The 11,013-nt window shown below is 44.5% G+C and overlaps 1 protein-coding gene across 1 annotated transcript in view; it reads right to left on the bottom strand.

The window, feature by feature from the left end:
• Positions 1-1,291: 1,291 nt before the first annotated feature.
• The window catches only part of LOC131592282 (stabilin-2-like), a 72,492-nt gene continuing 62,770 nt past the window's right edge, over positions 1,292-11,013 (bottom strand). Inside the window, exons 55-67 of the mRNA XM_058863694.1 lie at positions 10,664-10,768; positions 10,204-10,311; positions 9,336-9,529; positions 8,213-8,354; positions 7,760-7,893; positions 6,892-7,057; positions 6,554-6,660; positions 5,808-5,927; positions 4,875-5,033; positions 3,918-4,025; positions 3,134-3,262; positions 1,984-2,103; positions 1,292-1,390 (exon numbers count right to left, since the gene is read on the bottom strand). Coding sequence (XP_058719677.1) covers positions 1,346-1,390; positions 1,984-2,103; positions 3,134-3,262; positions 3,918-4,025; positions 4,875-5,033; positions 5,808-5,927; positions 6,554-6,660; positions 6,892-7,057; positions 7,760-7,893; positions 8,213-8,354; positions 9,336-9,529; positions 10,204-10,311; positions 10,664-10,768 — 1,637 coding nt within the window. The 3' untranslated portion in view covers positions 1,292-1,345. The remainder of the gene's footprint in view (positions 1,391-1,983; positions 2,104-3,133; positions 3,263-3,917; positions 4,026-4,874; positions 5,034-5,807; positions 5,928-6,553; positions 6,661-6,891; positions 7,058-7,759; positions 7,894-8,212; positions 8,355-9,335; positions 9,530-10,203; positions 10,312-10,663; positions 10,769-11,013) is intronic.

Below are 11,013 nucleotides of genomic sequence, written 5' to 3'. Positions count from 1 at the left end.
TCTTCTGGTCTCTGTGAACCTTAATATTTTGATTGACTGGGGAGAAGGAAAGAACATGAGTTTTATTGATTGCAAAATTTTGTGGGGAAAACTCTCCTAGATGTGTGTGTTTAAGTGTATTGGTGTTCTAAAGTCTGTGAAAACAAGCAGGCTTATGTAGGGGGACAGGGGAAGGAGATGAGGAAATGGAGTGTCTGTTTGTTTCATCCAGGTGAATGTGTATTTACACTCATATTCCCTTCCTTGTGCTTGATAGCTGCATCAACAACATGCCCCAGAGAATTCTGAGAGAATGCCTCCTGGGGCAGTTCCCAGAGGTAACTAAAACTTTCCTGGGCTTCCCTCCTGCCCCCATAGATTGAGGGGATGGTACTGCTGCCAGAAAGAAAACCTTTATTTTCTTAGCATTTTGTGGTTTCTTTCGTGTTCTCACGTTGTCATTATGATATTTAATATTTTGATGGAAGGAGGTGACAGTGAATCAAACTCCAGTTTGATTCATCTCTGTGTGTGGTGACAATGGTAACTGTGTGTGCTGTGCTTGGTAAAAACACACAGCATCTGAAGGAGCAGCTGCTGCTCCTCTCAGACCTGAAGAACTGAATGTAGACATTGCATAGCAAGGGGATGTTCATCTTTATAGCCCACTTTTCACAAAAAATGGCTCTTTAGAAGGCTTTCATAACACCTGCATTTCTTCCTGAAGCTGCCTCAGTTACTGCTTCCCTTTGTACAGTGAGGTGAGATGTAAAACAAGCACCAAGCCAAGGTCAAGGAAAGACAGAGGAGGTAGAGAAAGACAGTCAGGATGGTTGTGTTTCCTGCTGCTGACTATCTAACAGGAAAGTATACCAGCAAAAATATCCCCTCAGTTTAAAAATAGAGGTTTACCACATGTTCTGTTTCACGCTTGCCTATTCTAATTGTAACTGAGCCAAAATGAAAGCACAGGCCTGGAGTACTAGAAAATTTAGGATATTTGCCAAGTTAGCAGCCTGTGTGCTTGTAGCCATTTTAAAGTCTATGAAGTAAAATAAAAGCAGTTAAATAGCAGGTGAGTGAAAATCAGCTGCTTTCCCCAGAGGGGTGTCTGCTTCTGGGTAGTTTAGTTGAGACTTAATTTTGCATTTAGCACTCATAGTGGGTACTGCTCAGATTCAGCCAACACTTCTGAAGTTGGTATCTGTTAGCTGTGTAGAAGACATCTTAAACAAAGCTGTGCTCTTTTGGTTTTTAATCTGTAACAAGATTTTATTCCCTGTAATGTAGGTACACTTTTTTTTCACGGAAAGTGTAAATAAAAATGTGTTTATTAGATGACTAATGCCAAATTCAGTTTTTAATTCTAGTCATGAGGGCCACTCATCACAAGCTGTTGGTCATCTGAATCCTAGAAAATAGAATAAAAAGAAAATCAGACTTGAACATTGCATTAAGAAACAAATGTAACTTTTTGGCAAATTTGTCCGTACAGATGGCAGAGTTGGCACCTGACATTTCTGCACCAAACAAGTCCTCTTTTACTGGATGGAAATTGGTGCATTTTGATTTTAGACTTTGCATGTACATGAGGGTGCAATCTTTCCTTCCCTGGATTCCCAGCTGCCTCTCTGCTGTGTTTCAGATTCTTTGGAGTGCTAGTGTGGCTCTCAGCTGCATTTGTAGCAAGGAGATATAAAGACAAAATTAGAAGGCTTTTAAAGCTTGTATAGGCGTGTCACTGTCATTCAGTGGCATTTTGAAGTCCAGTTTAATTCAGCTGTCTTTGAAGATGTCCTTGAAATGCAGCTGTTGACCACAGATTCAATTTTACTACACATGAGACAACCTAATTTCAAGCAGGGGGGAGGCAGGAGAGCCAGGAACTCAAATGCTGGCTTCTTGAATTAATTTTTCTTTTCCAACTAGACACTTTTCTTTATATTATAAAGTCATTCCCTCTTACCATCATATCAGTAGTCTCAAGTCAAGAGGAACACTTACTGAGAAAAGATCGTAAGTAGGTTCTGGTGAAGTCAGTGTTGAAGAACTTTCATATGAGGGGTTGGTGATATTTGAAGGCTGTGACTTGTCCAGTGGTGTTGTGTCAGTGTCATCTTTTGACTACACAAAAGCACACAAACTTGTTTAAATTTCGTCCTCTTTCCACAGTGCATTAAATGGGACACTTGAGCTTCCCTGCCAGCTGATGCAGTGTTGTGATTCAACTGGCTTTATTACATAAATCTGTCTCTGGGCATGAACTGTGGCTTTGGTTGTTGTTTTATCTCAGGTGACTTAACACTGCTATCTCTTTCCCTCTCCCTTCTTATTTTTAAGCCTCAGCAAAGAATGGGAGAGGAGGTGTGGCCCTGAAATGATGGTTGGGGTAAAAAGTACCTAGTTAGTTCTGAGGGCTCTCATTGAAATTATTTAAAAATAGAAGTGTTTTCTCTGGCTCTTGGCTACTGGCTTTTCTTTCTACAAGATGATTCACATTACATGCAGAGACTAAAGCAGGAAGGGATTTCTGTTCACCTAGGTAGACTTTCTGGTTTGCTCTTGTGTATTTTGTAACATTTTTTTTTCCTCATTCCTCATGTCTCTAGCTCAGCTGTTGCTGACGTGTTTTGCATCTATGTGTTGCTAGCAAAATTAGTTAAGAGAAATCAAGCATGAAAGTGCATCAGTATAAAAACCTGCCCTTTTCAATCCCACAGGCATTTCAATTTGTTTGTCTGTTGGATCTGGCCTTTTTCTTATGAAACATTTCAACCTCCAGAACATCAAAATTAATAGTAATGGAGGAGGAGAACAGGTATCCTTTCAGTGGCTGTAATTTGATTCCCTAAGGGTGAGCTTTCTGGGGAGGCAAGGACTTCTGCACTGCTGTGATGTAGTTAAATCAGCTTTGGGCCAGTCCTCAGTGTTGGAAGTGTGTGTGAGCAGGTACTTGGGTGGAGAGGTCTGGAGGCAAATGTAAGCTCATGCCCAAGGGAAGCTTGTGAGCCTTCCCCACTTTCTCTGTCAGTCTGAACAGCTCAAGTGTAAAGTGATCAGGAATGTTTCTAGCTTAACCAAATGTATGGAGAAACTGAAAGCTGTGAATTTGGGAAGTGCAGTTGTTCCCCCCCAGCTTTGTGTTCCCACCTACCTTGAAGTGCTGGAAGCCTATGTTTTTCTTCCTGAACCTGAGGTAAGAATATCCAATGAGAGCCACAATTCCAGTAACTAGACATATGCCAAAGAATATTCCTGTCCCAGTAGTGGCATGGAGAGGAGCCTGGAAGCAAGGGAGAGGATGAATTATGGGTGGGCGCTGGTCAGCTTACAGCACTCAAGCACATGCAGTGTGCCTTTGAGATATGGTCTGGTCCTGAGCTGTTCTTGTGCTTGGGTTTCCTGGTAGGTGTTTCCTAGAGACACTTAAATGTGGCCTTTTGACATAATCACAGAACTGTTTATGTTGAAATAGATGATAGAGTCCAACTGTTCACCCAGCACTGCCGAGTCCTTCACTAAACCTTGGGGACCAAGGAGACAGCTGGATAATTGGGAGTTTTGCAGGAGTTCATGCAGGCAAAAGATACCTATTTTCAAGACACCTTGTTGTTTTGGATAGGAATGAATGCCAAGGCAAGAGTAAATGAGGTGCCTTATAAGCTGGAGCATTTAAAATACTCAATTACATACATGACCTCCGTTATTTTATATAAAGAAAAAAAAAATTATAACTGTGGGAAGAAATTGTTCAGACAAATTTCTGGTATCACTGGTACTTTGTTTTCAACTTCTAATTCTCTTTGAAAGTAACCTTTTAAGCTGAAAGCTGCATGTATGTCAGGCATACTGGGAATATACGAGTGCCAGCAATTGGTTTAGGGTAAAATAAAACAGTTACCTCTCACCACCCCAAAAACCTGAATTGTTGTACTTACAGGTTCTGATGGAGCCTTTAAAGGTTCTGAAATGATGTGGATTATCCCATTGGAAGCAATTATATCCCACTCAACAATAGCACTTCTGTCCACATATCGGATCTCGCTCTGTCAGGAAAAGAAGGAATGAGAGCTGAGCTTTGACCTTTTTCCCTTTGGTACCGAAATTTGCATTAGGATGGTTTTCCCACCTCAGTTGCTGACACCCAAAGAGAAAAAACATGGAAAAAACCATGGAATATTACACTGCTGCCTTCCCGGACACCTGGCTGGTCATGGTTCTCCTGTGCATGAAATAGCCATCATCATTACCTGCCTGTTGCCTTCATGTTGCTCTGTCCTTTTTTTATTTTCTAACTGAAGGTTTTTGTGATATTTGTGAAGTAGCCAAGCTGTGCCTAGAAGTGCAGTCATTCCTGAGTGCCAGGCAGCCACTTTCACTGTGGAGGATGCCACTTGCCACTCGAGTTTGGTGGCTGGAGTTTGCTTGCTGTGAGCAAGGCTCTGTTGATGTCTCCTGCCTCTCCCAGAAAATTACCAAGGAACTTTACAAGTGCAAACATCTATTTTAAATGATAAGCTGCTGCTTTCATTTCTTCACCTATCACACAGCTACCCCCCATAATCCTACCAAGCTGAGAGAAGAACCCATAATAAAGAGCCCATAAATGAAGCCCATATCCCCATTTTTCTACAGAAAGCCACTTCAAGAGCTTCCTTTAAGTTTTGCAGGTAAGAGATGTCCATTTGCAAGCTTGTAAATTTGCAGTTTGCCAGCTGCTATCCTGCAGTCTCTGGATAGGAAAGAGCCTTCTGAACTCAGTCTCTCATAGCTGCCCACTCCAACCTCATCAAAACCTTATCAAAATGCCCTCCAGATCAGTGTGTCCCTTGATTACAGGGTATAGCATAGGAGGAGGAAAAGCACTAAGATGGAAAATTTTATTACAGAGGTACCTGATCAGCAGTAGGGACTTGATGTTCCTGGCCCCTGGTGTTTGTAATGAGGATTTTTTTCCCTAGACGAGTTAGAAGGGTGGTTCCATTGGTCAAGTCCTCATAAAACATTATATTGGCATTAGATAAATGATACTCGATGTCTCTCCCAGAAAGTGTCTGCAAATGAGGGAAAAATACAAGGAGTATTAATGAACTCATTAATCCTTTGGCTTTAATAGTAAACTATGTGCCTGTGACCTTTTTTCTCCCTCTGCAGCAAGTGCAGCATCGTTAGAGGTTACTGGGGAATGTGCAGGGGAGCAGTGGGACATTCTGTCCCTCCTGGCCTCTGGTGGCTGCCTGCAGCAGGCAGGACCTTATTACCAGCAGGACAAAGGATTTTACTCCTCTGTAGGAAGACCTGAAGTGATGAGACTCAGAGATATTCCAAACAGCTTGAAGATGCATAAACCCTTGTGAGATGTTTGAGACAGTGTTTGACTGAAGGAAGGAAGGAAGGAAGGAAGGAAAGAAAGAATAAAAGGGATAAGCATAGAAATGAATAGGAATGGATGCCTTTAATGCATTTGTGGGAAATACCAAAGCTGTTTGCTGCTTTCTTCATGTAACTGTGCTCCATGCTAATGAGCTAGAACAGACTTCATCTCAGGCAGACTCCTTCATAACAGGGTTACTAAAATCCCTGATGGAAAAGTCTTTGTAGTGACTTGAACACTCAATAACCTTGCACCCCTAACCATGGAAGGGAAATGGAAACAATGAATTAATGTCTTTTGTGAGCACAGTTTAAATGATACGAGGTTAAGCAGAAGTCACATCATACCAAGATTATTTTTCTAAGCTTAAATTTCAATGGGATGCAGAAACCCATAATAGCTGTTTAAGAAGTGTTATTAGGAGAAGGAGGGAAAAAAAGAAAAAAACCCTGACCTCATTTTCCTTTAACCCACTATCGTTTGGAGCAAAGAGGGTGGCATGCACTGACAGGTCTGTGAGGTACCGCAGGAACTCTCTCCCCTTCCTAGAGGTGTTGGAGTAAGCCATGATGTCCTAGGCAGAAACAAGATCCAGCTTTACAGAGAGCAATTGTGCACTCCCGTCTGGAGAGAGGAAAAGATGACACTGTATAAAAAGCAGCAAAGGAATTCTCTGTTATTAGCCATGAAGCAGCTCCAGAGTGACTTCCAAAGGAAGTTTGTATTCAAAACCCAGCTCCAGCTGCTAATTTGATGAGTACATATTAAACTGATTTGCAGACATTGGGCCTCCGTGGTCTTTGAGGCTGCTGATACATATAAGTACCTTTCTGAGTAGGGACAAGAACTCTTAACACTTTGCCTTTTCCCAGTAGCAAATCGATGAAATTCCAAAACACAGCTTTCCTTGCGATGCTTAAAAAGTAGTGCAGAGAGTCTCCTCCTTTAAGCTAAAGCTGTACCAGGCTTTTAATTCCAACTGAATTTTAGAACCCTGAAACTTCTTTGGAGGAAGTAATTAAAAAAGTAATAACTAAGCTCTGGTTTGGATTTAGACCAGATAGGTGCAGATATAGACCACTCAGCCTTGCTTCACTGGTGTGTTGCTATTGCCTGTGTTTTCTGGGCTAGTAAAGCAAACCCTGGATACAACACTCGAGGCCTGCTTTGCTCCACTCCTGCCCCAGCCTTTGTTCCTACCGAGAGGAAGTTTGTCAGCGTTGGGAAGGACATCAGCACTTGCAGCAAGTTCCCACTACAGGAGATGCCGTCCCCCACGTAGCCTGGCTTGCAGGTGCAGTTCACCTCTGAAAGGTACAAACAGGGAGAGCTGTATGGGAAAACACCCTTTCCAAGGAAGCTTTAGGCTGCCCTGTGCCTGAAAAACTACCCAACAGGTTAGGGGTTTTTTTTTTAAAGTTAAAAAAGAGGCAGAGTCTCTTGTGGTGTTATCTAGCAGCCTGTGACTGATGGAAGGAACCAAAATCTGGGCTGCTGCTCTCATTTGCACAGTGGGATGAGACAAAAGACCCTCTTACCTTTCTCCCTGTAGCAGAAAACATCCCAGGTTTCGCTCAGATTGACTCTTCTCCCGTAGTCCACAATGCCGACGTATCCGGAGCCGCAGTTTGGGGAGGAGAAGCCGGTGGGGTAGCCCACTCTTTCACCATCTAGCCAGCCAGCAGAGCACAGGTGGTACCTTGCCTGTGGTCAGCACAGCCAGAAGGGAAAAACTCAGGGGAGAAGCTGAGTGGTGAGGCTGGGGAACTGCACATGGAATGAACAGAGCCCCTGGGGCACTCAGGCAGCACCTGCCCTGCCAGCACCAGTCAGTCTAGCATTTTGCTAAAAGTGTCTCTAGAGTGAGTGTCTTTCTTCCTTCCGTAGCTGGAAGGACCCAGAAAGGGACAGTCAGTCTTGGCTCACTCTTCTAAAACAAGTTTTGCAAACCCAAGCTGAGATGCTCATCACACTGACATCAGCCATGGGTTGTCTATAACATGCTCAAGGGAGGCAATATGGAAATGGGTCTGTTAACAGCATTTGAGAAAAAGGTTCCCGGAGACTTACTTTAAAGGAATAAATTAAGCATAATTCTGAAGTGCAGATTTCTTTAAGAAGTGTTAATAATTAAAATCCCCTTGAAAATACTCTGAAAGTCTGCCTCTCACCCCAGCATCACTGGAAACAAGAACTTGGCAAGTGCTTTCAGTGCTGTGTGAACAGGTGTGAAACCAATAAAGAGCCTGAATCTGCTCCCAGCCAAACATTCCCTGGGGCATGGGCGAAGGAAAGGAGAGAAAATGATGTTTATCAGCACAGAGCAGCCCCCTTGCTCCTCCCTCTCCATTTACATTGTGTCTCTGTCCTATTTGGGGGTCTCCTCCCTCCGAGAGGCCTCCTCACCTTCTGTGCATACAGCAGCTGGGTGTAGGTAGCGATGGTGGCCGACTCATTGGCACAGGCCTCCTTGGCCTGCTCGTAAGTCATTCTGTACTGCCCCACGGGGGACCGCAGGTGGAACACCCCGACCGTGGTGTCTGCAAAGGGAGACAAGGACCAGCTCTTCCTCAAGGGGTTTTCCACGTTATGGAGCAGAGTCAGCAGCAGAGTACAAATACCCGTGGGTTTTGTGAAATGTAGTTAGAGCAGATTGCTTCCTCAGGGGTAACATTGAGAGCTGGACTGCCCGCACACATTGCTCCATGAATCTACAGGAGCATAAATTCACGCTCCAGCTGCAATCTCATTGTTCCGCGGGGCCGTAGGTAGAGGCCCAAGGGAGCTCACGGCTCCTGGTCACTGCCCTGATGTCACTGGCCTCATGGCACAGTGGTGTGCAGGGTGTGCCCCCCTCACCTTGGAAGTGCAGGTCGGCACAGTCGGCGTCAGGGTGGCACTGCCCGTTGTCCTGCAGGCAGCGGTCCAGGGGGAGCTGCATCACGGAGCAGTTCAGCCCATCCCCAATGAAGTTGTTCTTGCATTCACACTTCCGTCTGTCCTGCTCAGGGGGAGAAGGAAAAAGGCCAGGACAAGCACTCAGCTGACATGAAACCGGTGTTTCACGCAACACTCTGAACTGCTGGGGAAATTTCACTTGATATAAGCAGGAATGGACAAAGAGAAAAGTTGCTACTGACAACTAAGCCAAACATTTACACATGTACCTGGCTGCTTTGCTGAATTAACACCAAAGCATAATTTCATCCACAAAGTTAATAACACGCATTGGAGGGTTATATGACATGTAATTCACAAAAAAATGGATGGCAAACATATCAAAATGATATTTAAATGAGTGGGCATGGAAGCAGGCATGGAATTTAACAGCCCACTGCTAGTAATAAATGAGAACTGTAAACCAAGTGGGAATAGGTGACATCCAGGGATTGCAATGGTTGACAGCTGGAATGGATTATCAGCAAGGTTTTTCTTGATCACTCCTGGAAGGCAGCTCAGGCAAGACACCAAAATGGAATGGAGAAGCAATCCTGCAAGCACCAGGACAAATGCTGGATCAAGTCACCTGCACAAGTTTTCCCCAGCCACAATGACTATGTGGGTCATGGAATTTGCATCATGTGGCTGCAGAGCTTTTTAAGTTGAGCTCAAGCAATCAACAAATGACACTATTCTCCCAGCTGTCCCTTTGTATAGCTTCCAAAATGTATTTAATTTTGATCCAACAAATTCCTGTTGCAAATAGGGATAGACATTTAGGGAGGGCTAAGACTGGGACAGAAAGACTACGTACGCAAAACATCCCAGCTTCTGTGTCACCCCATTCCCCAGAGCAAGGATGTCAAACTGTTTCTCAGCCTTCAACTGAAGTGGAAAGCAGGTTGAAAACTAAGTGAAGGTTGTTTTGGAAAACAGGGATTTAGGGGGATACAGAGTGTGATCCAGCCAGAGGAGACTTATGCTGGCACCAGGGAGAAGCACCTCAGACTTCCCTGCTGGGGACTGAAATCATTCAACTTACAGGTCCTATGACGATGCAGATGGCATGCTCGTGGCAGCCTCCGTTGAAGCCATCAGCACAAGGGTTTATTGGAAGGCAGGTAAACCCATCTCCCTTGTATCCCTTCTGGCAGCTACAGAAGACTTTCACCCCGTGCTGTGTGCATACAGCTGCCTTGTGGCACCCACCATTGTTTTGTTTGCAAAGTTCTGCAGCTGCAGGGGAAAAAAAAACAGCAAGTGAGTAAAGTCTGTTTTTAAAGAGCATGTTCTTCATAAAGACAAACCATTGCCAGCCCTTTCACACTGAAAATACTAGACTACTTGTTTGGGGGAAGAAAAAAAGCTGTTTCCATTTCCTGAGGCATTACTGTATTTCTGTGAGTCTGTCCCTTAGGGCTCTGAAGGCCTTGTCAGGATGTTCTTGATTCATGGTACCAACCCTCAGGTTTCTGGCCAGGTTAACTTTGAAAGATGTAAGACACCTGGCTGAGAAAGGGCAAGTCTTTCTGTAGCAGTGTTACCAGGGAGTTGCCTTGCCTTCAGTCATAAAAATAATCATAGAATCATTTTTGTTGGAAAACCGCTTTGACATCTTTGTGTCCCACTGTAAATCCTCTGAGGGAAACCCAGCTTAAAACCCTGCTGTCTTCAAAGCTTGACTGAGGTGCACTTGTTGCCCAAGGTCCTACTTGGTAAAGTCTGGAGAAGTCAGCCTTCTGATTTAGAAAAACCTGAATTCCGTATATCCTGAATTTGTCCCACTGGCTGCGCAGTGGAAGTTTTTAGGTTGGGCAGGCAACATTTCGTGGTGGGCAGTAACTGCATTCCTGTATACGTGCAAGAGGGAAGAACCTGTCTTCTGGCCATGAGCAGGGATGGGAGCTCACCTGTGCACGTGATCCCGTCCCCGTTGTACAAGGGCTTGCACTGGCACGTGTTGTTCTCTGTGCAGACAGCGTTGGCTGAGCAGCTCGGGGAACACACTGGTGGCAGAGCTGCAGGGAAGGCAGGACAGCTGGAATCAAAGAGCTCTGGTACCACGATGTCCTTGTTTCATGCATAAGGAGAGCCCTTCATACAAATCTGGCTAACTGGAAAACTTGTAAGAAATTCATTTTTTGGGTGCTGTGGCCCAAAGCCCCTCCACAGGGGAGGTAGGAACTCGTATTGCCATATCACGAAAGAGGAGACAGTGGGGTGAAGGGGTTTTTCCTCAGTCCAGAGCAGAGCTCCTAAGTGCTCTTAGCTCCTGACATTTATTAACCCTTTCTGTCTTATCTATGGAAACCTTTTGAACTGTGAGTGGTTTCAACCCATATGGACAGAGTCTGGTGAGAGCAGGCAGACCTAGCTTGGTTTCACATAGCCGGCCAGTCCATCCTGTTTCACAGAAGCATCGTCCTGTCCCTGAGTATCCTTCATCACACTGCCCGTTGTTCTTGCATTCACAAGCTGGAAAAGAAACACAGGGGCCACCTGCAGAGTGGGAAAGTCTTTCTCTGGAGAGACATCATCTTGCCACTTTAGATACAGTATTATCCAGAAATAATTTAGATGAGTCTAAATTCATGGTATTTCACCATGAGGTCAGTCAAGCAGAGGGTCAGACTTTCCAGAGTGGTTGAGCAATTGTCATCCTTGGAGGTTTTCAAGTCCTAGAACATGAGGTCAGAACTGACCCTGTTTTGAGAAGGGGT

This window comes from Poecile atricapillus, chromosome W, assembly GCF_030490865.1.
Source record: "Poecile atricapillus isolate bPoeAtr1 chromosome W, bPoeAtr1.hap1, whole genome shotgun sequence".
NCBI classification, from domain to species: domain Eukaryota; kingdom Metazoa; phylum Chordata; class Aves; order Passeriformes; family Paridae; genus Poecile; species Poecile atricapillus.
The sequence above is the reverse complement of the archived record's forward strand: the minus strand, read 5'-3'. Positions and strand labels throughout refer to the sequence as shown.